Source organism: Enhydra lutris, unplaced genomic scaffold (assembly GCF_002288905.1).
Source record: "Enhydra lutris kenyoni isolate GAN:26980312 unplaced genomic scaffold, ASM228890v2 scaffoldscaffold2, whole genome shotgun sequence".
NCBI lineage: Eukaryota > Metazoa > Chordata > Mammalia > Carnivora > Mustelidae > Enhydra > Enhydra lutris.
In genome coordinates this window covers 48,315,322-48,343,306 of record NW_019154086.1, presented here as the reverse complement: position 1 = coordinate 48,343,306, position 27,985 = coordinate 48,315,322, and the positions used below count along the sequence as shown (strand labels likewise).

Sequence of the window (27,985 nt, the reverse complement as noted above, 5' to 3'; positions counted from 1 at the left end):
CATTAAAATGATTCAAATGAGGGTGCCTGGGTGGCTTAGTCAGCTAAGCGTCCAACTCTTTTCCCCCTGTTCCCCCTGTTGGAGCCCTATTGGGCTCCAAGTCAAGGCAAGAACGAAAGAAAAAAAAGAAGATAAAGAAAGAAAAAAAGGTTCAAATGGTCAATTTTATGTTATGTATATTTCACCACAATAAGGAAAATCCAACACACACACACCATACAGACCCTAGCTCTGTCCACTGAAAGGGCCTAAAAAGAACAACCAACCCATAGCAACAAAGACCCAGACTATGGTCTCTAAACATTATCACTAACAGGAATCAAAACCCCTTAGAGAAGTAACTGATTGTGAATCTAAGGTAGGTGATGCATGAGACTAGCCTGAAACATCTTGTTATACTAGAAAACAGAATTACCAAAGATTACTGAGGTTATATCTAGAGATATAGGAACCAACATGAAGGGACTCCCACCAGCTAAAATGGGACAACTTGAAAATTAAAAAGAATACTACAATGGCTTAAAACAACAAACGTATTCGGGATGCCTGGGTGGCTCAGTCAGTTAGGCTGCTGCCTTTGGCTTAGGTCATGATCCCAGGGTCCTGGGATCAAGTCCTGCATCAGCCTCCTTGCTCAGCGGGAAGCCTGCTTCTCTCTCCACCTCTGCCTGCCACTCTGCCTGCTTGTGCGCTTGTGTGCGCGCACTTGCTCTCTCTCTCTCTCTCTCTCTCTCTCTCTCTGACAAATAAATAAATAAATAAAATCTTAAAAAAAAAAAAACAAACATATTCAAAACCAGGGGTTCATACAGATACAAAAAATTAAAATTAAACAATCTCACTGGCTAATTCTATCAAAGAATAGGAAAAGACTCTGCTGTTCCTCAGAATAATCATATAATTGACTGAAGTTTAAAAAGTTTTTTATAGAACTCCAGCATATAAAACAGAAGGAATGATAGCGTATCACCATATCACCCTAATGATCTAGAACCCAGTCAGCAATCTTTCTTTCTTTTTAAGATTTTATTTATCTATCTGACAGAGAGAGACACAGTGAGAGAGGAACACAAGCAGGGGAAGTGGAAGAGGGAGAAACAGGCCTCCCGCCAAGCAAAGAGCCCAGGGGAGGGCTTGATCCCAGAACTCTGGGATCATGACCTGAGCCGAAGGCAGAAGGCAGACACCCAACGACTGAGCCACCCAGCAAACTTTTACCAATGACCAGACAGTAAATATTTTAGGCTTTACAAGGCATACAGCCTCTGTATTAACTACCAATTTTGCCTCTGTAGCATAAAAGCAGCGACAGACAATTCATAACAGAACTACTGTGGCCAGATTATAATAAACTTTTATTTACAAAATAAGGAACAGATTGGATTTGGCCTGTGGGGTATAGTTTGCCAACCCATAAGAAAGGCTGATGGGGAACCTTACAGTAGATGGTAAACCAGGCTGACAAGAATACACCCCAACTGCAATCAACTGTAACATGACAAAAAGGGAATCAGAATCTGGTATTATGTAATAAGAGATACTTAGCACCATCTAAAAAGGTAATCTGATTAAAAATCTAATAGTTTGCAGGAGATACAGGAGGGATTATAGGAACATCCCCTCTATTATTTTTTTTTTAATTTATTTATTTGGCAGACAGAGATCAGAAGGAGGCAGAGAGGAAGGCAGAGAGAAAGGAGGAAGCAGGCTCCCCGCTGACAGGGAGGGAGTCCAATTCCGGGCTCGATCCCAGGACCCTGGGATCATGACCTGAGCCAAAGGCAGAGGCTTTAACCCACTGAGCCACCCAGACGCCCGGGAACATCCCTCTATTAAATGACCATAGCGATACAATCAGCAAAATGTGGTAATGTGTAAATGTGTTAAATGACCACAGGAATATAATCAGCAAAATCTAGAATGTGGGAAATTCCAAATAAATAAATGGTAAGGAAAACAGTAAAAGAAAAATTAACATCAATTGTAAAGAAATTTTAAAATAGCAACCAAATGCAATGTATGGCCCCTGTTTGGGGTCCTAATTCAAACAAATTTTATTTTAAGGGAAAAGAATATAAAATCAGGAAATGTGAACAATGACTAGAAATCTGATTATCCTAAGGAATTTTTTAAATATTTGAAAGATAGAATCATGGTACTGTAGCTATGTTTGTTTATTTTAAACATCCTTAGAAAGACTTTTCCAAAAAATAAAATTATATGATGCTTGAAATTTGACTTATAAATATGTTGGGTAGTCATGAGGGTACGGATGAATTAAGAATGACCACATACAGATAACACAGAAATTGGAAATGGATATATGGTGGTTCATTATATAGTGCTATCTACTTTTATATAATTCAAAGCTTCTTAATTCATGAGTAATTTATGAAGAAAAACCCCAAAATGGAAAAAAATATTCAACACCTATTTGGGAATACGAGTTCCCTAAAAATAAAAAAAAACTTAATGAAAATCACCCCCATTCTACTAGAAGCCAGGTTCAGTAGCCAAAAAGAGCTAACTGGAAAGGGAAAAGAAAAGGAAAGGAGAAAGAAGGAAACTGTGACTCATTCTCCACATCCCTCCTCCTAGTTAGTGAAAAAGCTGTGAGGTGCTACTGGCTGCTCCTTCAAGAATGCCTGGCAAGGACAAAGAGTATTTTACTATTTAAGAAAAGGTTTCCTATGAAAATCACTCTACCTCAAGATGTGAAAACTGTCTGATATTCTTAGAAGCCCCAAAGATCTTGGTTATTTCAAAGCAGTAAATAAAAAGTGAGGAAGGGAGAAGAAACTTTTTTGTGGCAGGGGGAGGGGAGAGTTTCTTTCCCCAACTTCCTCAAAATAGAGAAGGAATCAAAACTAAAGGAAAAGAACACAGTATTCTGCTTAACTCAATTCACAGTCAGTAACAGCCTTAGTGGTTTTGAAAGATTCTAAATAGTTACCCAAATTTTCAGGGAGCACTCAGGCCATTTAGTTCTACCAAAGGAGACGGCAGACACCTCATTTTGGGGGAAGAAAGATCTTCACATTCCATAGTATTCTGGTGTGCCCATCATAGTTAAGCATTTAATAATCTAATGGTCAATGCAAACCAAACTACCGCCGAAATACAGACTAGATAAAAAGTTTTCAGAAGAAAAATATGCAGTCTAAAGAGACTGACAACACACACACCAGATCAACTTAAAATATACATCTCAAATTTAAAAAAAGAAAGAAAGAAAAGAAAAGAAAAAAAGCTTTATGGCCACTAGGCCAACATCTATTTACTACAACTAGTATTCACTGAAAAAATACCAGATCCCCAATGGGAAATGTAAAACTTTCTTAATGCCCTATAACTACATTCAAGATGGAATTTCCATTATCTTAAAAAGGCATCTGGTGATGACTTTTCCTCAATTTTTAAAAAAGGAAAAAAAAGATTTGGAGGCTTTCCTTGTGATCTCCCTACATACGCCTGTTTAAAAAAAATAAATAAACATACAACAGATACAGGGAGATAGCAACCTCCATCTAAGCCTTCATTATTTTTATTACTATAATAGCTAAGATTACTACGTGCCAGACACTGTGCCAAGCCCCTTACATGCTTAATTACCTCCTTTAAGCTTTATAATCACACAGAAAGGTATGTAACTGAAGTTAAAAACTTGTCTAAGCTCACTATACCTGATCAAAGAGAAGGCTATGACCTTATGATATCAAATATAGATATAAAATTATACATACCTAAAAACAGTATCAAATATCACTCAAACAGCACTTTAATTTACAGAGTATTCTCTAAAACCTTTCCCTCCCAAACAAGGAGTTCATCTATACAAAACAAAGGATGCAGGACATGCATCAACTAGTTAATTTATTCTCCCTTCCTTCTTCCCTAAATAGAGCAGTTTATACTCTTTCCTAGTACTACTGCTAAATTTTTGTTTGTAACTAAAACCTGGAAGTTCATTACAATTACATAGTAGCACAGTGAGGTCAAAAGAGCAAAGACTTAGGGGGCGCTGGGAGGCTAAATCCTCTGCCTTTGGCTCAGGTCATGGTCCCAGGGTCCTGGGATCGAGCCCTGCATGGGGGCTCTCTGCTCAGCAGAGAGCCTGCTTCCCAGTCGTCTCTCTCTGCCTGCCTCTCTGCCTCCTTGTGATCTCTGTCTGTCAAAGAAAGAAAGAAAGAGCAAAGACTTAGGAATCACAGAGATTAGGGATTGGACTGTAACAGTGGACATTCCCAGCTCTGCTCTCTAAAGTAGTTTTGTCCTCTATCCTACAGAAGTGCCCTGTGTTCCTTGTCTGTAAAATGGAGACATTACGTAGGCCCTGTAAAACAATACTCTTTAAATGCTGGCTCCCCTCCCTTCTCTTCTAAAATAAAAGCGAAGTCCAAACACCAAAGGCAGGACTTCCACAGTGTGATCCAAGGAATACAGGGATCCTACAAGCTACATTTTATAAACTTCTTTGGACGCAGAATATTTATTATAGCATAACACCGATTAGAGTAACTAACGTAGGAAACACTAACCAAAGGAATTCCATACAGGCTAAAGAAAAAACAAAACAAAACACTTTGCTTCAGATTCTACGATAGCTCTTTTGGCTCTTCAGTGTTCATTTTTATCCACTAAGCAGTTTCTGCCTTCATTCTGTATAGCTGAGCTGGCAAAGAAGTGCCTTCCAGATACGTGACTATTCCATGTATTAAACACTGTACATTAAAACCCAGATATCCTCTAGTAAGTATGGCCCAAAAAAATCTAACTGATGAAAAACAGGACTCAGTATTGCAAAGTTAACAGAAAACAGTATTTTTCCAATGGTCTTCTGGTTACAGAATAGAGGTGACCAGAAAAATCCATATATTAGTTTTCATTTACCAGAATTATATGAAATAATCCAGTTATTACAAACAAAATGTGTACCTGGCCTCACTGGCAGGCAATAAAGCAAGGCAGAGGGTGGAAGCCAATTACATTCTATCTGAATTTTGGATTATCGCAGGATTTCATTGTAATCTGACACTTAAAACACCCACCAACAAAGAAAAGTTGCTCAGAAGGACAGAAAATTTTATTCAAGTCATGGGAATCTCAAATCAACCTTAACCTACTCTCAAAAACTATAGACACTCTTAAAAAGAAAAACATGATCAATAGATATGTTAAAATTTGGTTTTTATACTTAAGATTGACTGTTTTAAATTTATTTATTTCTCAACATTCAACATTTACTAAGTGCCAACTTGATAAAGAGAATCTTTATGTTCAAGAAGAATATTAAGCAACGAGAAAAATACTGAGATACATGACCACAGGAAATAAATAGGATGGAAGTAGGTAGGTGAAGTCTAACACTTTTGCCTTGAGTCAAACTATGATGTGTTATCTGCGCTTAAGATTAGTGTCTTCAAGTTACCAGAGGGAGGAAGCCTCTATTTCTGCACAATCATTCACATTCTCTTAGGTCAGTAAAGCAGTTAAGAATAAGAGCTCTAGCCTAAATTACCTGAATTGTAATAGCGGTTCTGCCATTTGCTGGTTCTAAACCCTTAGCAAAAGTTAGTTAACCAATATAAACCTCAATTTCCTCAAAGATAATGGGATCAGGCTCAACAATGACTTTCCAATACAGATTTCAAGTATATTTTTTTACCCATTTCTTACAGTGACTGTTTTATAAGTAGCCTATATAAATTTTGAAAGCAAAGTATTTCCTCTTAAGGTTTTATTACAAAAAAGTATTTAAAATTTTAACTGTACTTGTATGTGATTGACAATTGTGTTCTTCTTGGTAAGAAACATTATAAAAAGTTAAAGTTCCTAAGCTTTACACACAGAAACCTTAATTCAATCAATTTCAGACAATTTTCCTATTCTCCTTCCAAATTATAAAGGCCACACAGTGCAGGAGTTAAGGGAACAAATTCAAAGTATGGTGACAAAATTTGCTGGCTATGTAAGGCCCTCTTAGTCTCAAGTCTACTCATTCATAAACTACATTTGCCTTACCAGGTTGTGGTAAAGACTGAATAAGATACAAATAAACTGTTTAGTACAGTACAATGAGACAGTAAGTACTCAAAAGTTTTTTTCTTTTATGTGAAGTCTGGTGTCCTGAGTTCAACATGCTGGACCTGTTTTCTACTACCTATAAGATCCTGAATAAATCAATTAAAATTTTTTTTTTTAATTTTATTTATTTGACAGACAGAGATCACAAGTAGGCAGAGAGGCAGGCAGAGAGAGAGGAAGGGAAGCAGGCTCCCTGCTGAGCAGAGAGCCCGATGCGGGGCTCGATCCCAGGACCCTGAGATCATGACCTGAGCCGAAAGCAGAGGCTTTAACCCACTGAGCCACCCAGGCGCCCCCAATTAAAATATTTTTAACTTAACTTCTTCTTCCATTAAGTGGAGATAATAATCGTCTCAAAGCATTAGGGAAGTTAAATGAAAGGCTGGTCCTTGGCACACAGTAAATACTCAAAGGGTAACTGAATCTGAATTACTACAGTTCTAAGATCTGGGACACCATCAATATAGCATCCACAAAAACTCAATACCCATCATAACCATAAACATTTTTCTAATTAACTTCTTTTCCAACCCTCACTCTCATGGTCCACAGCAGTTCTCCACATCTCTTCCCTAAACTTTATAAAGTACACAGGCTTTCTCAGGTGTATGTGAGAAATGAAAAGATTTTTTTTTTTTAATTGGGACACTGCATTTTTAAACAATGTTTTACACCTAAATTAATGCTGGTAGCTGACATGCTGTACAATTTACATTGATGCTATATATGCAAGGCGTAGAGTCAGAGAATTCTCTGGTTCATGGGATTTTCCTTTTCTAAGGACCCCAGGAACTGGTCCATCTGCTCCAATTTTATAAGTCATGATACACACCCCTTATTTTTCACTAGGTACTCATCCTCCACTATGGCAGAAATATAACACTAGAACATTCCCTCTATCCTTTGAATGTACACAGTCACTCTTTAATTTTTCTAGAAACTCACAAGAGGCAAATATATATAATAATAATGTCTCAAAAGTCTCCCAACAAAGGTTATCCCTGATGTTCAACTGAATTTAAATAGAACTATGCTTTGTTCTTTAGTAACTGCTTTTGGATTTCAAGGAGGGCGTACCAAACAACTGTTAGTTAAACACAGAAAACAAACCTCTTCTATGTCTAAAAATCATGCCCTCGGCCAGCCAAACATCTCAGAATGTACCCAATTAGTCACAGAGGCAGATGCCATGTTGATCAGTAGAATCCAAATTATTGTGACAACATGACTTCTCAAAACCAAATACAGACAGCCAAATTTTACAGCTAGTTAGGAGGCTGGTTTATTTAGCAAGAGAGACCATATTGTTTATTTCTATTTCTCTCTCTTGAATTGATATACTAGTATGCACTACTATATCAAACAAATATTATCTTAGAGACACAAACAGAGGTCCTATAGAAATTAAAGTTTTCATAAATCCCCACAATACAATTACATGTCTAAGTAATCCATGAGGAAAGGGCCTGTTAATATTTAAATATTGTCTATCTCCTATAGAATAAGCTACTTAGTGAAAATTTAAAAACTGATTTGTCAAACTTCTTTGCTCTAAATTTCTCTTCTAGCCTCACCCACTCCAAACAAAATCCTGGAAGGCCTGGAGGTATTGGTAGTAGCTGGACAGGCTCAATGTTTCAAAGGTTCTGTGTTCACCAACCAGTGCAACCTAGCACCCAAGTTCTTTCATTCATTCAGTTACCCATTCAAAGAGTTCAGAGCCATTCAGTGCTAAGCACATAGTATAAAGTGTCTACAATTCTGTCTTTATCCTTTCCCTGGTATTGCTCCTTCATTTTTTTTTATTTTTCAATTTTTTTAAAGATTTTATTTATTTATTTGACAGAGATCACAAGTAGGCAGAGAGGCAGGCAGAGAGAGAGGAGGAAGCAGGCTCCCTGCTGAGCAGAGAGCCCAATGCGGAGGATCAATCCCGGGACCCTGGGACCTGAGACGAAGGCAGAGGCTTAACCCACTGAGCCACCCAGGCACCCCGCTCCTTCACTTTTAAATAAAAATTCGTATTTAGGGGCATCTGGGTGGCTCAGTTGGTTAAGTGTCTGCCTTCAGCTCAGGTCATGATCCCAGCCTCCTGGGATCAGGCCAGAGTCAGGCTCCCCTGCTCAGCGGAGTGTGGCTTCTCCTTCTGTCCCTCCCCCGGCTCATGCGCACATGCTCTCGCTCTATCAAATAAATAAAATCTTTTTTTTAAAAATTCATACTTAACTTTATAATTTCTTTTATCAAAACTTAAATGTTCCTAGAAATAACAGTGATAGTTTGGTGACCTGGAAACTCTACACCATGTAACAACCATGCATAGTATACACATAAATACCGTAACAAATTGCTTTCAACTCAAACATGTATTAAGTGGCCCAATATAAAAGGCACTGTGCTCCATATTGCAGGAAATACAAACATAAGTATAATACTCTCTTTGCTATACTCCTTTTGCCTAAAATCCCCTAGGGTGAGACAAAACAAGTTAACCAAAATGCAAGGGTGACAGAGAGTGCTACAGGAATTACATGTAAGTGAATTTCATGCCTTGGGGTAAGGCATGGATGGGAGGAGTTAAGTGGCTAAAGTGCCTTTGACTCTGAAAGCTGGGTAGGTCTTTGAAACGGCAAAGAATATTTAGATTAATAAGATTCCATCCGGGTCAGGACAATCATGGCAATGACAACATTTAAAAACCTATCAAAAAGAATTCAATACACATTTAAACAGTTGTGCTAAAGTATGCGAAAAAATCATTACCTCCCATAGCAAGCACCTTTCTGAAGAACATAAATCTCTCAACCTCCTTTCATGTGGTATTAAATTTCAAAATTAACTAAAGACATGACTGAAAACAAAACAAAGCAGTAAGATATATCAATGAAGTATTTTTAAACTACATACATCTTAACTGTTCCTTGAAAATACACTATGATTAGGGCGCCTGGATGGCTCAGTGGGTTAAAGCCTCTGCCTTTGGCTCAGGTCATGATCCCAGGGTCCTTAGATCGAGCCCCGCATCGGGCTCTCTGCTCAGCGGGGAGCCTGCTTCCTCCTCTCTCTCTGCCTGCCTCTCTGCCTACTTATGATCTGTCTGTCAAATAAATAAATAAAATCTTAAAAAAAAAAAAAGAAGAAGAAGAAAATACACTGATTAAACAGATTGAAAATAGAATTTCATGATAACATAATTCCTAGACAAAATTCTATGCCTACACTGTCCAACAGGATAATCAATAGCAACATGTGGCTACTGAGCTCTTAAAACATGGCTACTCCAAATTAGGATATACTGTAAGTGTAAAATACCCACCAGGTTGTGAAGAGTTAGTACCAAAAAAAAAAAAAAAAAAGTAATATATCTCATTAGTAAATTTTATATTGATTACATATTGAAGTAATATTGTGGATATACTAGGTTAAAAAAAATATTATTAAAAGTAAATTCACCTGTATTTATTTATTCTTTTTAATGTGGATCCTAGAAAATTTTATATTACATATGTGACTCACATTTGTGGCTAACATTATATTTCTACTGAATAGCTCTAGTTTAAACAAGTGTTTAATATTAATATTGTTCAGATCCCTGTATTTGTTTTAGCCTATTGCTTCATGTTGGCATGGTAATCACTTGATCATAATGATACAAAGTAACCTCCCAAACATCTATGCCACAGTGTCTAGACACTGAAAAGATGAGACACATGCCAAAAAAGTGTGTGAGCTTAACTACTCTTTTGGAGCAAATGTGTAAAAAAACAACCAACAAACAACTTTTCTAGATACATTTACCAAGCGGTTAATTTTTTGGGTGCTGCTGGCTGATGTCATGAGACTATGTTAAGATAAGTACTAGGTGATACAAAGACATGGGATCCAGGGAAACAGGAGTGGACCCTGAAGAGCAATGAAGTCAAGGTGATAACTATATAGTGGGGCCTGGAGAACCACCAAGCCAGATCTCAGCAATAAGATGAGGACTCCAGGAAAAGGACACTCCTAGAAAACAACAGAGCGGTGGAGCAGATCTAGAGAATCCTTGCTAAAATTTGAGGTGTAAAAAATCAAGATTATGATCACTGCAAACAGTACAAGAAAAAAGAAAATGGAAACAATAAACTGTAAAAAAAAAAAAAAATTTAAAGCAAAGGAAATGTGATTGCCACTTAGGAAATAGTTTGATAGTTCCTTAAAATATTTAACAGTTACCATACAACCTAGCAATTTCACTCCTAGGTATATATCCAAAAGATAAGAAAATACATGTCCACACAAAAACCTGTTCACAAATATTCATAGCAGTATTATTTATACTAGCCAAAAGGTAGCTAACAATCCAAATGCCTAGCAACTGAAGAATGGATAAACAAATGATGGCAATTCCATACAATGGAATATTGTTCAAAAATAAAAAGGAATGAAGTACTGATAAATGCTACAACATAGATGGACATAGAAGATATTATATGAAATAAAAGAAGCCAGTCACAAAAGCCACATATGGTATGATTCCATTCATATGAAATGTTGAGAATAGGCAAATCCATAGAAACAGAAAGTAGTTTAGTAGTTACCAAGAGCTGGGAGGAAGAAGCATGTGGGGAATGACCACCACTGGATACCATACAAAAATGTGCTAGTATTAGTTGATAGTTGCACAATTCTGTAGACATACTAAAAACCATTGTACACTTAAAATGAATAAACTTGGGGCGCCTGGGTGGCTCAGTGGGTGAAGCCAGGTCATGATCTCAGGGTCCTGGAATCGAGTCCCGCATCGGGCTCTCTGCTCAGCAGGTAGGCTGCTTCCCTTCCTCTCTCTCTGCCTGCCTCTCTGCCTACTTGTGATCTCTGTCAAATAAAAAAAAAAAATTTAAAAAAAAAAAAAAGAATAAACTTTATGGTATGTGAATGATATCTCAATAAAGCCAATTTTTTTAATTTTTTATTTTTTATAAACATATATTTTTATCCCCAGGGGTACAGGTCTGTGAATCGCCAGGTTTACACACTTCACAGCACTCACCATAGCACATACCCTCCCCAATGTCCATAACCCCAACCCCCTTCTCCCAACCCCCCTCCCCCCAGCAACCCTCAGTTTGTTTTGTGAGATTAAGAGTCACTTATGGTTTGTCTCCCTCCCAATTTATTTATTTGAGAGAGAGAGAGTGAGAGAGAACATGAGACGGGAGAAGGTCAGAGGGAGAAGCAGACTCCCCTCGGAGCTGGGAGCTTGATGTGGGTGGGATTCAGTCCGGTACTCTGGGATCATGACCCAAACTGATGGCAGTTGCTTAACCAACTGAGCCACCCAGGCGCCCAATAAAGCCATTTTTAAAAGGGTATGTGATCACTGCACACTACCTGTTTCTGCTAAGAATACTGCTTAGTGTCTAGACACTGAGTGTTACTCATTTGAATAATTTTAAAAATTAGCTAAAAATAGTTGCATAATTATATTAGCATGCTAGCAAAAGTGCAATAAGAATGAGAATAAATAATGTCTATCATAACGAGAAAATAATAAATATCAAAAAGTAATTTTAATAGGTAAAAGTATATGAAATAAAAATATGACAAAAACTGATAGAGAAAAACAGCTGTCATAGTTAAGAGTGCCTATGGGAAATAGGAGAAAGAGAAGAGTGGCTTCCATGAAGACTTTCTTTAAACCATATGAATGTACTATTTTATAAAAATAAAAATTTCTTTTCTAAAAAAGACTAAGGCATGCTTGGTTTAGAAGCAGAATGAAACCGTGCACTCTTAAAGAGGTAAAAGGCACAGGCTTCACTGACACTGACGCACTCTGCGCCTCTGATCTCTCAAGAGAACAGGTTTTTTTCATCTAAAATGTTAGAAAAATGGAAAATTAAAGGAAAAAAATGAATTTTCCTTTGTATTTTTCTTTACCATGACAAATAACTACTTCCAGTAAGAATGATAATACCTTCTTGATGCTATGGATCACTTCTCAAATACACAGAGTAGGAAATATTTTAAATATGTTAAGTGTTCACTGGTTATGACTATTAGCATTTTACCTCTTATTGCCAAGAGAATCACCTTCTCATCTTTGCACTTCCCATCTAACTCACATTCAGTAAAATACAGGTTTAGTAACTTAGATAATGGAAAACATCCGTAATTTTCTAGAATTATTGATTTAAATTGGTTTTAATTCTAATACTCTTATGCTAAAGCTGTGTTCATTTAAGTATGTATACAAAAAATATAATTCCATAATAGAAATAACATGTAAAGAATCAGAGTATCTACAGAAGGATTCTTAAGACACAGGGATGCTGTCTCCAAGAAAGGGAACTGGTAGTTTAAAAGCAGGAGCAAGACAAAGATATGACTAAAAACCATGAAAATTTTGAATCACGTGAGTAAATTCCATTTTTTAAAGCAAAAAATGTAAATACGAATAGCATGTAATTGTCTATCATACAGCATCCAATTAGTAATATTGTGGTTATTGCTATAATTATATAAATCTGATATATATATACAATTAGGTACTACTGCTGAAACCCTACCAACTCAAAGCTTCCCCCTTCCCTTCAGAGTTTAATAAGCGGAGTGTGAAAACTGAAATTCCAATGGGGAACTGCAGCAAATACACCTGCAATACTGGCAGTCTGATGCCAGGCATTTACACCAGCACCACAAATTCTTCAGATGCTGCCTCTACAGACTTAAAAATCTAGGAGTAGGAATTTGACTCAGCTCAGTAACTTCAACATATGTCATGAAGAAAGTGGTTAATCAATTAAAAAGAATTAACTGGAGTGCCTAGGTAGCTCACTTGGTTGAGCATCCAGACTCTTATTTCAGCTCAAGTGATGATCTCAGGGTTCTGAGTGGGACTCCATGTGGAGCCTACCTGAGATTCTCTCTCTCCCTCTGCCCTTTCCCCTACTTGTGTGCGTATGAGCTCTCTTAAAAAAAACTAAAAAATAAATAAAAAATTAAAATAAAAAAAAAGCAGCTTAAAAAAAGAATTAACTGACTTTATGGAATTAGGGGAAATAAAAGGAGTCCATTTTTTAAGATAGATTACCCTTCCTTGGAAAGAAATCTACAATACCCAACATTCTTTGGTATTATTAGCCAGTGAAGCCCCTAAGAATTTCTTAGACTTCCAAAAGAGGATTGGATTGCCATGGCTGTCCTTTATCTTCAGATCAACAATCAAGATACCCACCTTTTCAAATTCTCATTAACAGGTCTTAAGTGTGGTTGGTAAAGTTACTAATAGCTAATCATAATTCATGAAAAAGCTTAAATAACACCATGCAGTGCCTTCTAAGTATTCCACAAACAGAAGATATGAGCAGTTTAAAATTCAAACAGCAACTCCAAAGTACCACAAAAGAAAAAAAAAAAAAAGACAACAAACCTTAAATCAGATAAAATGCTACCGCTGAATAATAAACGTATCTGGGCTAGCATACTAAAAACTTTAGTAATCTTTATCCATATCATTGAAATGCAAAAAGAGTTGGTCAATGGGACAGTGATGACCATTACTCTTCCTTATCACTTCAGTGACCAAAAAATTGGAGAATGTTTGATGTAATGAGAAGCTATTACAGAACCCCAGGTATCCTCTTGCCCTTTTAAAAGAGATATAATTCAAACTTCTCTAGGTCAACATTTTTTTTTTTTTAATTTACTTGACAGAGATCACAAGTAGGCAGAGAGGCAGGCAGAGAGAGAGGAGGAAGCAGGCTCCCTGCTGAGCAGAGAGCCTGACGCAGGGCTCGATCCCAGGACCCTGGGATCATGACTTGAGCCGAAAGCAGAGGCTTTAACCCACTGAGCCACCCAGGCGGCCCTAAGTCAACATTTTGAACAATTATCAGTGATTTCCCCTGGAGCTTATAAGTCTACACTAAGTAATCCCAATATGCTTGCTTGTCCTTCTTCTTTTTTTTTTTTTCTTTTTTTTGGAGATGTAATGCTTAATATCAGTATCCATTCATTCCCTTCTAACTTGCAGTTTTAAAAAATGAGATAACTGAATGAATTACAACTATGTGTTAAATAATAATAAAGAGTTGTAAGTAAAATCCTAAAAACAAACATATGAACAAAGTGTTTGCACAATTCGTCCAGGGATTTCAGATATTCAGGAGTCTTTTTGGTTTACTTCCTGATTGTCAAATGCCAACCAATTCCAACAAAGATGGATTCCAAATAACCCAATTCCACACTGATGCAGAGCTGTTATTCTTTAAAAAACAACAATAACAAAACCCCTGAATTCTCAGTTATAACAAATGTCCAACAGACACTTAACTAATTGTACATACATAAAATCACAAAACCATATACACATAAACACACACACACACACACACACACACACATATACTCATGAAGTTTGCTGTCAAATACTAAAAGGAGGAAGAGAACACTGAGAACACTTCACAACCTATAGGAAGAGACAGAATTAATAATCCTTAATAATAGCTTATTTGGAGAATCACAGTCTAATATTACCTGGAAATATAAACACACCAGATTTACGTATGAAAAATCAGTACTTTTCAATTAAAAAAAACTCTCTGAACATTAAAAAAATTCCATATATCACTTTTCTTTTTTGGCTGGCATAATCCCTAATATTTCCATTTTCATGGTTATCTTATTGTTTCCCTGAAATCATAAGAGAATTGACCTTTTTTTTCAATATAACTGTGAATACTTAATACTATATTTGCTGATAGACATGCCTGAAACTAATTGCAAAAGCAGTATTAATGAAATTAGTGAAAGTCTTACACACACATTAATTATCAATGAAAGACTATCCTAAAAGTAAAAGGCACTTTAGCTTATCCCTGGAATCCAAGTATCTCTATAACATATACGATATGGAAAAAGAGCTGTAGACTCAAAATGCCTGGGTTTAAATTCTAGCAAAGCAACTTTCTTTCCAAGTAATCTTGGGATAAATTGTTTCATCTCTCTGTATTTTATTTACTTAATCTATAAAGTGGGGATAATAGTATTAGCTAGTTTGCAGAGTTGGTGTAATTACTACACTGAAATGTTGCATATAAAGAATTGGCAGAATGCTTATTTAGAACACAGTAAACATTCAATAGACATATCACAAATCAATCACATCAGTATTTGTGGCCACTTTCTATTAAAGTAACCTATTTATTTTTAGCTTCAAAAGCCTAGGATTTCACATGATAAAATTAAGGATAATGAAAAAGAGTTCTAATGTCAGTGCTTAGTACCAGAGTTACTAATATTTTTGCCAGCCTACCCACCTCTCTAACTTTAAAGCATGTATGTTCAATCCTATAAGTTCATTTAAATTTCACCACCATCTAAAATACAAGTTTCTAGAAAAACAGTTCCTCTTCTATCAGAAATGTTTACTTTTTATTATTAAATTGATTTCAAAGGACAATCAAGAAATTAATGACTCTAGAATACATTGAAAAGAGAACATTTTAAGGGATTCATATTTTATGACATTGTTGGCAATAGCACCCTGGAGAAAAAAAGAAAACTTGATCTGGCAGAACTGAGAAACAAAAAAAATACATCATTGCCTCAATCTGATCAAATCAGAATGCTTCTAAGAAAATTACTCAATACAAAAATGTAAGATTCAACTATTTACAAAAATTTAACTTGCATACCCTTTAAAAGTAGACTTTGTCCCTAAAACATAAGCAAAAGTGGGCAGGGGGATTGTAAACTGAGAATCCAAATCTACAGAGTTTTATCTTTATACCAGACCAAGCACATTACAGATACAGTATTTATTGAAATAATTTTCAATGTTCATTATGTGCTGGGTATTAACTTGCTTTGAAAAACAGAAAACTCAGTAATAAACAGAACAGAATAAATGCCCCTTTTTAGTTTATGTCCTTTATCAATTTAATGGTAAAAACTTTTGGGAAAACTATTAAATTGTTCTCCTTTAACTCTACTGTCAGTTTTTCCTTGTACTATTCACACAGGTCTTTATACGAATATGTATTTCCACATCACATTCAACCAATTTCAAAGAATTTACATAACCAAGGAAGATTTGTACAATCTAAGATCTGAAACCTCTACTCCAAAACCAATAAACAATAAAAATACCTCTAGTCTTGAAATCACGTAAGAGTCCCTTTCCACTACATCCCCTGCCCCCAAAAAATGCTAGGAATGATGCTAAATGTTCCAACAAATTCATCTACTTACAATGATTATGTTTTTAGAAAAATATCTGGGAAATCAGCTTGGTCTTCTTGGTACCAGCATATACTCCAGTCACATGCACGTGCAGTCCCTCCATTCTCCATTGCAGGGTGGAGCATCACAAGAGACATCACAGACTTACAGTCTCCCCATCCCCATTCTTATCCCACAATCCCATGAGTCTTACTAAAAAGTATGAAACTGTGGCATCAGGTCAGCATGGGTCTGTTTCACAGCATTCTCCATATATAAAGCACACAAAAACAGAGCTCTTCCAGTCTCAGAATCTGCTACTGACATTTAAAAAACTCTGGCTTCACCAGCCTTGGTGTCTCTCCAAAACAGTATCTCACACCTGCAACTGAAGTCCAAAACAAGGAGCAGATGGCACAGAGTGCAAGAACTGATTTTCATATGAACTACACCAGTGAAATGAATGTCACCTCATTTACTCAATGCCATTCCCAATCAGCCATAAATTGATTTGTCAATCTCTCGGCTCACTTAAAGTTTTGTCCTAGCTCCTATTCCTTATAATCATTTCACAATTAGCACTCTACAGATGCATGCAACAAGAGAGTGTGCAAGTCTTTTACAAAAGTATTAGTGTTTTAAAAACTCTGGAAAGGTCTGGTTGGGAAAGGAATGAAAACTTAATGAAAGTAAGGTTTTCAGTCTCACACACCAGCTCTCATCCACATAAACATGGATGATCTAGAAACTGACTAAATTCTAATAACCTAATTTTTAGATGTCACAAGGAGATTGAACTCCCTGAGGAACAGAATAACTCTAAGTTGCCACGTAGTTTTTGGTTTTAATACAAGATGACTAAATACTGCACAAAAATACGCAACTGCTATTAATTATCCTCTCTTCACTAAAATAAGACTGATGTAAAAAGTTTTATATGAGGAAATAAATGATACTCACTGATTTACTCTCCTCTTTTTAAATCTTGTATTTAAAAATTAAACCTAGCCAATTAGCTAAAAATTTTGCCAATAGTATACCAAAAACAGTATACCAAAAGGATTTATTACTAATATTTTTTTTAAAGATTTTATTTATTTGTTTGACAGAGAGAGACAGAGAGAGAGAGAGAAAACACAAGTAGGGGGAGTGGGAGAGAGAGAGAAGCAGGCTTCCTGCTGAGCAGGGAGCCCAATGTGGGGTGGACCCCAGGGTCCTAGAATCAGGACCCGAGCCAAAGGCAGATGCTTAATGACTGAGCCACCCAGGTGCCCCTACTATTAATATTTTAAACAAAATCACCATAAGAAGTCCTTTACCTTCTCTTTTTCGAGTAAAATATTACACAATTCTACAGAAGGAACTGTACAGCTCCTAACATTTAGACACTTAAAGACACTTGCATCTGAATGCAAACCAAAAAGAAACACTGGTTTCACCATAGTAAGTAAAAAGTAATATTTGAAATATACAATTTAAATACATGATTTAAACTTGGGATGAATACAGGGCACCTGGATGGCGCAGTCTGTTAAGTGCTGATTCTTGGTTTGGGCTCAGGGTTGTGAGATCAAGCCCCACTTCGGGCTCTGCCCTCAGCGTGAAGTCTGCTTCAGTTTCTCTTCTTCCTGTTCCTCTACCCCTCCTGCTTATGCTCTCCCTCTCTCTAAATAAATACATCTTTAAAATAAATAAGTAAACAAACAAACTTGGGATGAATGCTTAACTCAACCAAAAAGGCAAAAAATATGTTATAAAATCAACTTTTAATTTCTGCTGGAGCCTTCACAAACCAAATAAAGGCTCCTATTATTACTATTATTATCATTATTTTAAGTGCAAAGTTTAACAAAGAATAATCATTATTTATGAAAAACAGGTTTTAAATGTACCAAAGATTAAATTAAAGGCTATTTAAAATATCTAGTTTCGGGTCGGCCTGGGTAGTTCAGTTGGTTAAGCATCTGCCTTCAAAATTCAGGTCATGATCTAGGGTCCTGGGACTGAGCCCCATAATGGGCACCCTGCTCAGTGAGAAGCCTGCTTCTCCCTCTCCCTCAGCTTGCAGCTCCCCTTGCTTGTGCTCTCTTTCCATCTCTCTCTCTGTCAAATAAATAAAATCTTAAAAAAATAAAATAAAAAATAAAATATCTAAAGTTTTTATGTCACAAAAAATATTATCCAATATTTTTAGTCCAAAAAATATTTCCACTGTTTTTCGATAAATTACCATGGAACTATTATAACTAGGGTCAAGGGTAAGGTTTTTGAATCTACATAAAAAATTATTTTCTTTTTTAAGACATTATTTAATAGAAAGCATTTAAATAAAAACCGTTAGTTTACTGCTCCCCAAAATAAATCCAACATTTTTAGGTGAAGAAAAATTAGAAACTGTGCAATTAATAGACTGTAAAGTAAAATATCACTGCCAGTAACCACATGCTCTCTCTGCTGAACTTGAAGGGAACCTATTGTACATTAAATTTTTAAAAAGTGAACTCATCTACCTTCTCATCTCAGCACTTTCTCAACTTTCCCATTACAATCGACAATCTAACTCAGCAGTCAAGTCTTCCAGACCAACAACATCAGAAGTTATTTTTAACTCCTGACTCCCTCCCAAATATTCCCTTTCGATCCAATCTGAAGTCCTGCCAGTTCATCATTCACACTATCTCTCAAATGTGTTACTTTCATACCATTTTCACATTTTATTTTATATTTCCTCATGTTCACAACATACCCTACTATTTCTCTGAAAGGGCTCTAATGTTTACTGTAATCCATTAACTCAGCTGTCCAAATCACCTTCAAATAAACATCTTGTTCACCAACCTACAGTAAATCCCAATCTCTCTTGAATCACAACCAAACTCTTACAAGTCCCTTCTGCTCTCCGTTAACTCTGGTTAACACATTTTCCAAACTCACTCTCTTCTTATTTTCCAACTTAGGCCCCTTTAACTCAGATTTACCAACTTGCTTGGTAAGTACAAAAATTATCTACCTGCCACACAAAAATCACCATCTCTGTGCCTCTGTCCATTCCTTCCACCGACAATCCTTTATGCTTCTCTATCAATTCAAACGACTGCCTCCTTTAACACCTGTCTTAAAACACATTTCTGCAGGAAGTCCTTCCTCTCCAACCCAGAGGCCTCACTCCTGTATTCTTCATCCCAATGAACAAAGCATTCTCTTTGTATTTATAATCTTGCAGTCATCATGATACTGTTCATATTTTGTCCCACAACCTGCCTCTATGACTAAATGATAAGCTTCTGAGGCCAGGGACTTTAATTTATTTATGTATCTCTATTTTGAAGAGGGATCCCTTAGAACAGTAGCACTGAAACAAATGTTTAATGATATCCTTTTTCTTCTAAAATGTCCTTAAAGTCAAAGTTGTCAAAAACACAAAATTTGCATTGAACTCCAATTTTTTAAATGTTATGATCTATATAAGAATAGAAAATTAAACACTTTAACCTATGCACTTTACAAGAGTTACTCCAACCTTAGTCAACAAACCACATTACCAAGAATTAAGGACTCATTTTCAAAAAAAACCTCAGAAACAAAATTAAAAGTCCAAAAACTTAATATTATAAGCTATTCTATTTTGCTCTCTGAAATTGATCTAATAAAATAATTACCTAAAATTGATTTCAAGTGGTTTTAAACTATATTACCAAGATGAAAAACATACAAACACTCCAGTACCACAAGAGGCTCTTAAGTAGCTATTATAAGATTTGCCTCATCATAGCTGAAAATTACCCCAGAATTTTAAAATATTCCTTTCAAATGACCCCATGAAGTGCTTAGAAAGCTTGCCTCTCCTCTGAAAAATGCATCATCAGCTGCCTTCTTCACATACCCAGCATTCTGTACTAGTCACAAAAATAAATAATAAATAACTTTTAAAACTGATCTGCTATTCAGCTACTACCTTAGACTACCCTGTTTCAGGCAAGTCCAAATGCCAAAATAAATTGAAATTCTGAGCTCAATTAAAAATGGTAATTTTAGGTTGCTTAAGCATATAATCAACTTCACATCACAGCATGTATATATATATTTTTAAAAAATCTCAGTTCTTCAGTTCTCTCCTTCTAGGCAACAGTTTTTCTTTGCCCTCACTATGCCCCTTTCTCCAGGAATAAGGAAACAATGTAGATATTTTTGTCAAATTCTGGAAGTATGATTTAAATAAACTGTCACTAAATACCTACCTACAAATAGAGATACTCTGGAACAATAGATACTTAGTATACCAAACACAGACTATTTAGCACAAATCTGGGACAAAAGTACAGTCTAGCAACAACCCTGAACACAGGCTCAAATATCCCTATTATACTCAGGACTACAGCCTTCTGCAAAGCCTGACAGAAAGGTCTAAATCCATAATGTCATAACTAAACCCATAGTTTTATCTAAATGTGGGAGGAAACCAATGCAAGAGTATTTTAAATAGTCCTAAGAAGGGACATTTGAACTCTAGATCATTTAACAAACGCTGAATGCAATGGCACCCCAAAACTGAACTTAATGATGAGTCAGTGACAATTAACATTCAACTTAGTATCTGGCAACATGACAATACAAACCTCAATCAAAACTTGAACCTTCTTCCAAGTTACCTTTTGATTAAACATAAATTATATAGTGGTAAATTGGTAATGTCAAAACGGGAAGGTTAAGAGATAGCATTAAAACATGTGTGCAATTAAAACAATGCCTGTAGCGATGCTACTGGGTCTCTACCAGCTCCCACAGACCCTTTCTAAAGGGAGAACTCAAGCCTCGCCTCCAAACGCGAATGCTAGGTACTAAGCAAGTTCATCTCTGAATTAAGACCAAATACTCTGTAGTCACACAAACAAGAAACAAATGTTAGGAGACTGACATTTAGTCTTTCTAGCAAGTATACAAAACTATGACAACCCCTAAGACCTGAGCTAAATATAATAACCCTTATTCCAAAAGACAAAATACTCTGCAAATGTACGTAACGATTTGAATCGTCCTCTTTATTCGAAAGGATGAGCAAGTAAATACTTTCATCACTATTTCAACATGGAAATACTCAAGCACTTGATAAAGCTGACTACCAACAGCACAAAAAGTATAAGAAGCAACTTTCAAAACAAATCATCCAAGTAAAAAGCATATTCTCTCAATTCAAGGTTAATGAGACCGGGGGAAGTGGTATGGGAACAGAGAGGGAGCTGCCTCATCCTTGACTGAAGACAGGTTTTTGCCCTTTTCCACTACCTCTTGATTATTATTAGCAGGAGGTCTAATATTTTAAGATCCTGGTTAGTAAAGGCTTTGTATTTTAAGGGTGAGGTGGAGAAGGGGTGTAAAATAAAAATCAATACTCACTGCTAACTTTCATGCTGCCAAAAGCTGAAGGCTGCTGCACTGGCTTGCAGCTCTCCGCAAAGGAGGTGGTTCTGGGCCGCCCTGACATGATCACTCTTTTCCCGAATCACCCTCTTTTCCTTCCTTCCTTTTGTTTTATGCTGGGGTGTTAGGTTAATGATAAATGCAGCATTAAGTTGTCCCACAAGATTAAAAAAAAAAAAAAAAAGACTTCGTCTTCTTGGCTTTTCACTCCTTTCTGTACAGCTATTTAAAAAAAAAAAACGAGCGATGTATTTCTTCTTCAAGACAGATCACTATGGATATTTAACATATAGATGATTTGGGGCTGGGAAAAAAATACAGTTCTTTCCCCTCCCTTTCCTTGGAAAGGAAAAAGGGAGGGGGGAGTCTTAAAAAATATATATCACGTGAAACGGGGGCAAATACTTGATTGAAAATAAGTACTCTGAATATTATATTTTCCTCGGGGATTTTTTTTCCGAGTCAATGAAGAAGGAAAGCGGCGGAAGGATCACGAGTCTCACGCTTGAAAAGAAGGGGGGATGGGAAGGAGGGAGGGAGAGGGAGGGGGTGGCTCGGAGATGCGACGGGAAACGCTGCGGCTCCGGCAGCGGCGGGATCCGGCGGGCAGACGGCGGGGGCCCGGCGAACTGGAAGGCGGCGGAGTCGCGAGTCAGTCAGAGGCGGGCGGTGGCGGCGGCTCCTCTTCTCATTGCGCCAGGAGCAGCTGCAGGCGGCGGCTGGATCCAGCGGCCATGGCGGCGGCTGTGGCGGAGGCAGCTCCCTTCAGATCCCAGGCAGCGGATCCTCGACTGCTCCCCATACGCCGGGGACATGGGAACCCGGCAACCGCTTCCGTCCCCTGGGGCCCCCTCCCCCGTCCGCGGCACCAGCGCGGCCGCCCTCCCGCCCCTCGCCTCTGCTCGGTGCCCGCTCAGGAAGTCTCCGCGCTTTGCCCCCAGCCCGGAGCCCTGTCAGCGGCTGCGGGGCCGGCTCCTCCTCGCTTCCTTCCTTCCTTCCTTTGTCACTCGGCCCGGGCGGCGGCGGCGGCGGCGGCGGCGTTGGCGGCGGCGGCAGCACAAGCCTGCATTCGCCCGGGTCGGGGGCTGCTCTGTGTGAGGAGCGCCGTCTGCGCAGCCGCCTAGCTCTTCCCCACTCACCCTCCCCCCTCCTACTCGTCCTCCGCCTCCTTCCTCCCCCACCCAGCCTTACACCGCCCAGCGCCCCGCCACCCGCGTAACAGGCGTCTGGGAATCGCCGTCCGAGGTCCGCGCCCGCCTGCTTCGGCTACGGAGCCGAAGCCAGAGCAGAGCCAATCACAGACGTCTATTGTTTGCGACTCCTCCCGGAAAAAGCCGATCGACCTGAGAAACCAATTAGGAAGTGTCGCTAGAAATCCACGCCCAAAAAGCGGAAAATGCCGAAGATAGCCGAACGAGAAGAAGGTGGGTTCTCGTTCTGTGGCTGGCTAGAGGAGAAATTCTACAATGGCAGCAGTGGCCAATCACAGTGGCCGGCCCTCACGAAAAAGCTTGAAGAGTTAAGGACGGTGAAACCCGGAGTCACCGGTGAAACAGCACGGCTGGGCGCCGCGGCCGCCTTGTAATTGGCCGACAACTCCGCTGGGAGTGTACCTCCCTCGGTGATTGGTGAAGCGAGTGGGGCTTCCGAGGACAGTACGGCCAGTCAGAACGTCTCCTCCCTCGCCAAGGTGGGGAGAAGAAGAAAGAAAAGGGAGGGCGTCTATAAAGCGCCTTCTCATTGGCTTGAAGCCTTGGAACTGGAGTGGGGGCAAAAGGGAAAAGGAGGGAGGCCGAAACCCGTAGCGGCAGCCAATCAGCACTCACTGTCGTCCAATCGCAAGACCTAGATGCGGTGTGATTGGCCTTTCGCCCCCGGCGGCTGTCCCAAGAGCGGAGGGAAGCTCTAGTGGGGTCGTGGCGGTCGGTGTATGATGGGTTTGTCTGCGGCTTCTCTCAGCCGTTGTGGAAACCGCAGATAGGGAGCGCGGGCACTCTGCGCAGCCGGTCCGAAACTGCTGCGGTCGGCGGCGCTGGGCTCGGAGCGCTCAAGCGAACAGAGAGTTCAGAGGGACTCTCCCCACCCACCAAGAGTCTCTCGGCCCCGCGTGGCTCAAATTGCGGGTCGGAGCCTTCCCTCCGCCAAGGATAGCGCGTCCGAAGAACCAGTGTCTTCCCCGAAAGGGCCAGACGGGTCCAGGGCGCCTACCCGGCTGGGTGCGAACTCTCAGACGCTAAAGTAGGAACAAAGCTTCTAGTGAGGCAGCTCCTCCGGGCGCTTGCACCCTGCCCAGCAGTGGTGGCCATTGATAAAGTGAGGCCGACTGCGCCTAGTGTGCGCAGCCAGTCCGGGCCTTCTGGAAACGCCCCTGAGAAATGAGCTCATGCTGGATGCGCACGCTCCTTGGGCGCGACTGCCCAGCGCAAAGCGAGCCCCGAAAACAGGTATGGGGAAATGCCGTCAGGCCGGATATCCTGAAGCCTCCGAGGAAACAGGGAGTCAGAATGGCCCAGAGCTTTTGGTCCTTTGGAAATAGGGCAGTCTATAAAAGTACTAGATAAGTAGGTTGCACACGTAGGCCGGTGTTCATTGTTCTACTGAGAAGCAATTCCCTAGGCTTGCCTGAGGACTGTAAGGTATGGCTACGCCAGGATAGTAGAAAAAGTAGAATGGACGGTTGCCGTCCTGACTGTAATCCCGTGGTGCCTGTAATTTCCACCTGCAGAGTCATCCTTTTTATGAAGATACTATCTCCAGAAAGCACATGTAAAAATACTCATAGTTGATGAGATTACTTAGCTATTGCTTTGAAAAACTTGTGAGGGACTTGGAACAAAGTAAGCTTTGATCGGAGACAGGAAAAGTCTATCTAGACAGGATTTGCAAACTCAAATATCTACGGGGGACGGGAGGGTGCAGAAAAATAAAGCAAATGAATGAAACTGGCCTGGTGTAAAACAATGGAGAATAATAAGAAATGTGGCAAATTAGTGTCCATGCTGTAACTGAAACGAGCAGCTGTTAAGCACTAGCAGATTGTTGCTCACAAGAATGTGGGTCCAGTGTTCTGAGATACATGTTTTTCTTCCCCCAAGAGAAACCCTAAGGCTGGAATTTTGTGTGAAATGTTTCAATTTTTAAGTATTGGCAACCAATACTCAGAACCCAGTAGGCCAAACTAAAAACATGCAGGAGTAGACATGGCCAGCATGCAGTAAGTTTGTAGTATCAAACCTGAGCATAGGTTTTATAGCCAGTAGTGGCTCTTGTTCTCAAGAACTCTGGTATCTGGATGTCACAGTAACGGATAAAGAATGTTAAAAGCAAACTCAGTGCATGGCAACTTTGTCAGGTGAATGTTGTCTCTCCATTATGGCATTATGAAAGACTTTTGCCTCTAGTACCTGAAATGTGAAGCAAAGCTTTAAATCCTGACTTCCTCTTTAGTCTCTACCACTACTTCAGTTATACCAGCAGGAAAGTGAGTAACAAAATGTTTAGGTTATACAAATTGGAAACATGGCTGTTCTATATACAATAAAGTAGAAAAATAGTCAAACTTAAGGTTATGATTAGCAGCTTCACTATTACTGCCTTCAAATATTGAACTGTTGCTGTTTTTAAAAAATCTGACTCAAGAAAATTTTAAGGGAAAAAAGTCTTTCAGTCTAGAAGTCGGGCTTAAGGGACAAGTTAATGAGAAAATACAGAACTGCTGAAGTTAACATTCAGTGTTTCTCTGAACTTTCAAACTCTTGCTTTACCTTCCCACCTGTTGTCAACCACTGATCAGCTTATAATAATTATAATAGTTCATATTTACTGTGTGTTTACAGTGTGCCACGCACTGTTCTTAAGTGCTTCACACGCATATCTCAAATTTATAATACTATGATGTAGGTACCTGCACTTTACAGATGCGGAAATGTAGGACCAGAAATGTTTACTAAGTCCACATAGCTAAAGTAACAGAGCCAGGATTCAGATCTGTTCCTAGCCTCTATTCCATATTTCTCTGAAACTTGGTCCTCACCTCTCCTGGTCTATCTTGCTTTATCTTAAAGTCTAAGCCTTCTGTCTTGACTGTGTGTGACTTGTGAATGTATCTCTAGTTTGGTTTCCTCCAGTGCTTATCAAATGTTCCCTTGCAGAGATCAGTGATTTCATGCCACAGCAACAGTAAACCAAAGGATTAGAAAAAGATAAATGTAGGAAAAATGGGTGTACAGAACAGGTAGTATAGTAGAAAAAAAAAAAAAAAGAGATTGGTGAGTGTGTCCACAAGATAATAATTAGGAATTAAAATAGACAATGAACTAACTTCTATAGTAATAACAAATTTGTATAGGATTTGTAGTTGGGAAGTACTATCATGTTTGTGAAGTTCAGGAAGTACTAGTATGAAACTATTATTCTGTTTTTAAAATGAGGAAACTGTGCAGTACAGTAAGTGACTTGCTTAAAATCACTTGGCTGCATTTTTTTAAAGATTTATTTATTTATTAGAGAGAGTGCCTGCATGAGCAGGAGGAGGGGCAAAGGGAGAGGGAGAAAGCATCTCAAGCAGGCGTCCCACTGAGTGTGGAGCCCAACTTGGTGCTGGATCTCAGGACCCTGAGATCATGACCTGAGCTAAAAATCAAGAATCAGATGCATAGAGGCACCTGGGTGGCCCAGTTGGTTAAGTGTCCACCTTTGGTTCAGGTCATGATTCTGGAGTCCCAGGATTGAGCCCCATGTTGGGCTACCTGCTCAGCAAGGAGTGTGCTTCTTTGTCTTCCTCTGCCCCTCCCCACTTGTTCTCTCTGTCTCTCTCACTCTCTCAAATAATTTTTTTAATCTTAAATAAAATAAAAAATAAAATTCAAAAAAAGGGAGAGAGAGAATCAGACACTAAACCAGCTGAGCCACCCAGGCACTCCCACTTAGCTGCATTTTTCATTGAAACTAGGAGAAAATATAGGTAGCGTTAAGAATGAAGATAGCAAATAGAATGTGAGATGCAGTTTAATTAAATGTCCCAGAGTCAACCATTCCAAATAGAAGTCACAAGAAAACTCTTCTATTTAGGACCTCATTTATTTAGCCAACATTTTGGGGCTCTTCAAAATTTAGTAAGATATGGTCTCTTTGTTCCAGATACTTGCAGTCAAATACTATGAGATAAACAAGAGCTGTTTAGTGATGAACTCTAGGAAAGCCCTCTAATGTCAAGGTCAAAGATTAAGAAAAAGGGAAAATAAACTTACATTATTGAGTACCTATGTCATTTCTCTCAAAACCCTGAGATAGTTTTTATTAGCCCTTCTTTTAATACACGGAGGGAAAAGTAAATACACACTCAAGTCACATGATCAGTAAATGGCAGAGCTGGAAGGGCACCTGGGTGGTTCATGGTTGAGCATCCAATTCTTGGTTTTAGCTCAGGTCATGGGTCGTGGGCACCATGGAATCTGCTTGAGGATTCTCTTTGCCCCTCCTCCCACTTGCATTTGTGTACTTGCTCTAACTTTCTCTCTCAAAATAAATAAATCTTTTTTAAAAAATGACAGAGCTGGGATGGGATTTACACCTGAGTGTCTTTCTGCTAGATTAGTCTGCCTTCCATCAAAAAGTTACATTGTTTATCTCATTCACATAAAGTTGTTTGTGCAAGCACACACAGATGTCTGGAAATAATTAACTTTGATGGCATTTTGGATGATCTTTATTGTCTCCATGCTTTCCAGTAATATCTTCATTTACCACTTTTACATAAGAAACAAAACATTTAAGAAAACACAAAGGGGGTGCCTGGGTGGCTCAGTGGGTTAAGCCTCTGCCTTTGGCTCAGGTCATGATCTCAGGATCCTGGGATCGAGTCCTGCATTGGTCTCTCTGCTCAGGAGGGAGCCTGCTTCCTCCTCTCTCTCTCTCTGCCTGCCTCTCTGCCTACTTGTGATCTCTGTCAAATAAATAAATAAAATCTTTTTAAAAAGTACAATAAAAACCTTTAAAAAAGAAGAAGAAAACACAAAGGTAAGACTGTAGAAGAATGAAAGAAAAGTGAAATCGCTCAATTTGATTAGGAATTAATAAACTGCACCATTAATCAATAATGTTGATAAATGTTCTATAGGAAAATAATCTAACAGGAAAGGTAAGTAATTATGTTTTGGATGTTGAGTTTTATGCTAACCCTTTCTCCGGTAGTCATTGCAAATAGCTTCTCCCATTCTGTAAGCTCTTAATTTCGCTAATTGTTTTGCTGTGCAAAAGCTTTTTATTTTGATGAAGT

General features: G+C 38.6%; 2 protein-coding genes across 3 annotated transcripts in view; one reads left to right on the top strand and one right to left on the bottom strand.

The window, feature by feature from the left end:
- The window catches only part of LOC111149921 (glycogen synthase kinase 3 beta), a 229,491-nt gene extending 206,941 nt beyond the window's left edge, over positions 1–22,550 (bottom strand). For both annotated transcript variants that reach the window (XM_022507206.1, XM_022507209.1), the window contains exon 1: positions 21,685–22,550. In XM_022507206.1, coding sequence (XP_022362914.1) covers positions 21,685–21,772 — 88 coding nt within the window. In that variant the 5' untranslated portion in view covers positions 21,773–22,550. The remainder of the gene's footprint in view (positions 1–21,684) is intronic.
- On the top strand, positions 22,159–23,055 carry LOC111146281 (proline-rich receptor-like protein kinase PERK10). Its single transcript, XM_022501767.1, has 2 exons — positions 22,159–22,660; positions 22,811–23,055. The coding sequence occupies exons 1-2, from the start codon at positions 22,174–22,176 to the stop codon at positions 23,053–23,055; spliced, it is 732 nt and encodes a 243-aa protein (XP_022357475.1). The 5' UTR covers positions 22,159–22,173.
- Positions 23,056–27,985: the final 4,930 nt, after the last annotated feature.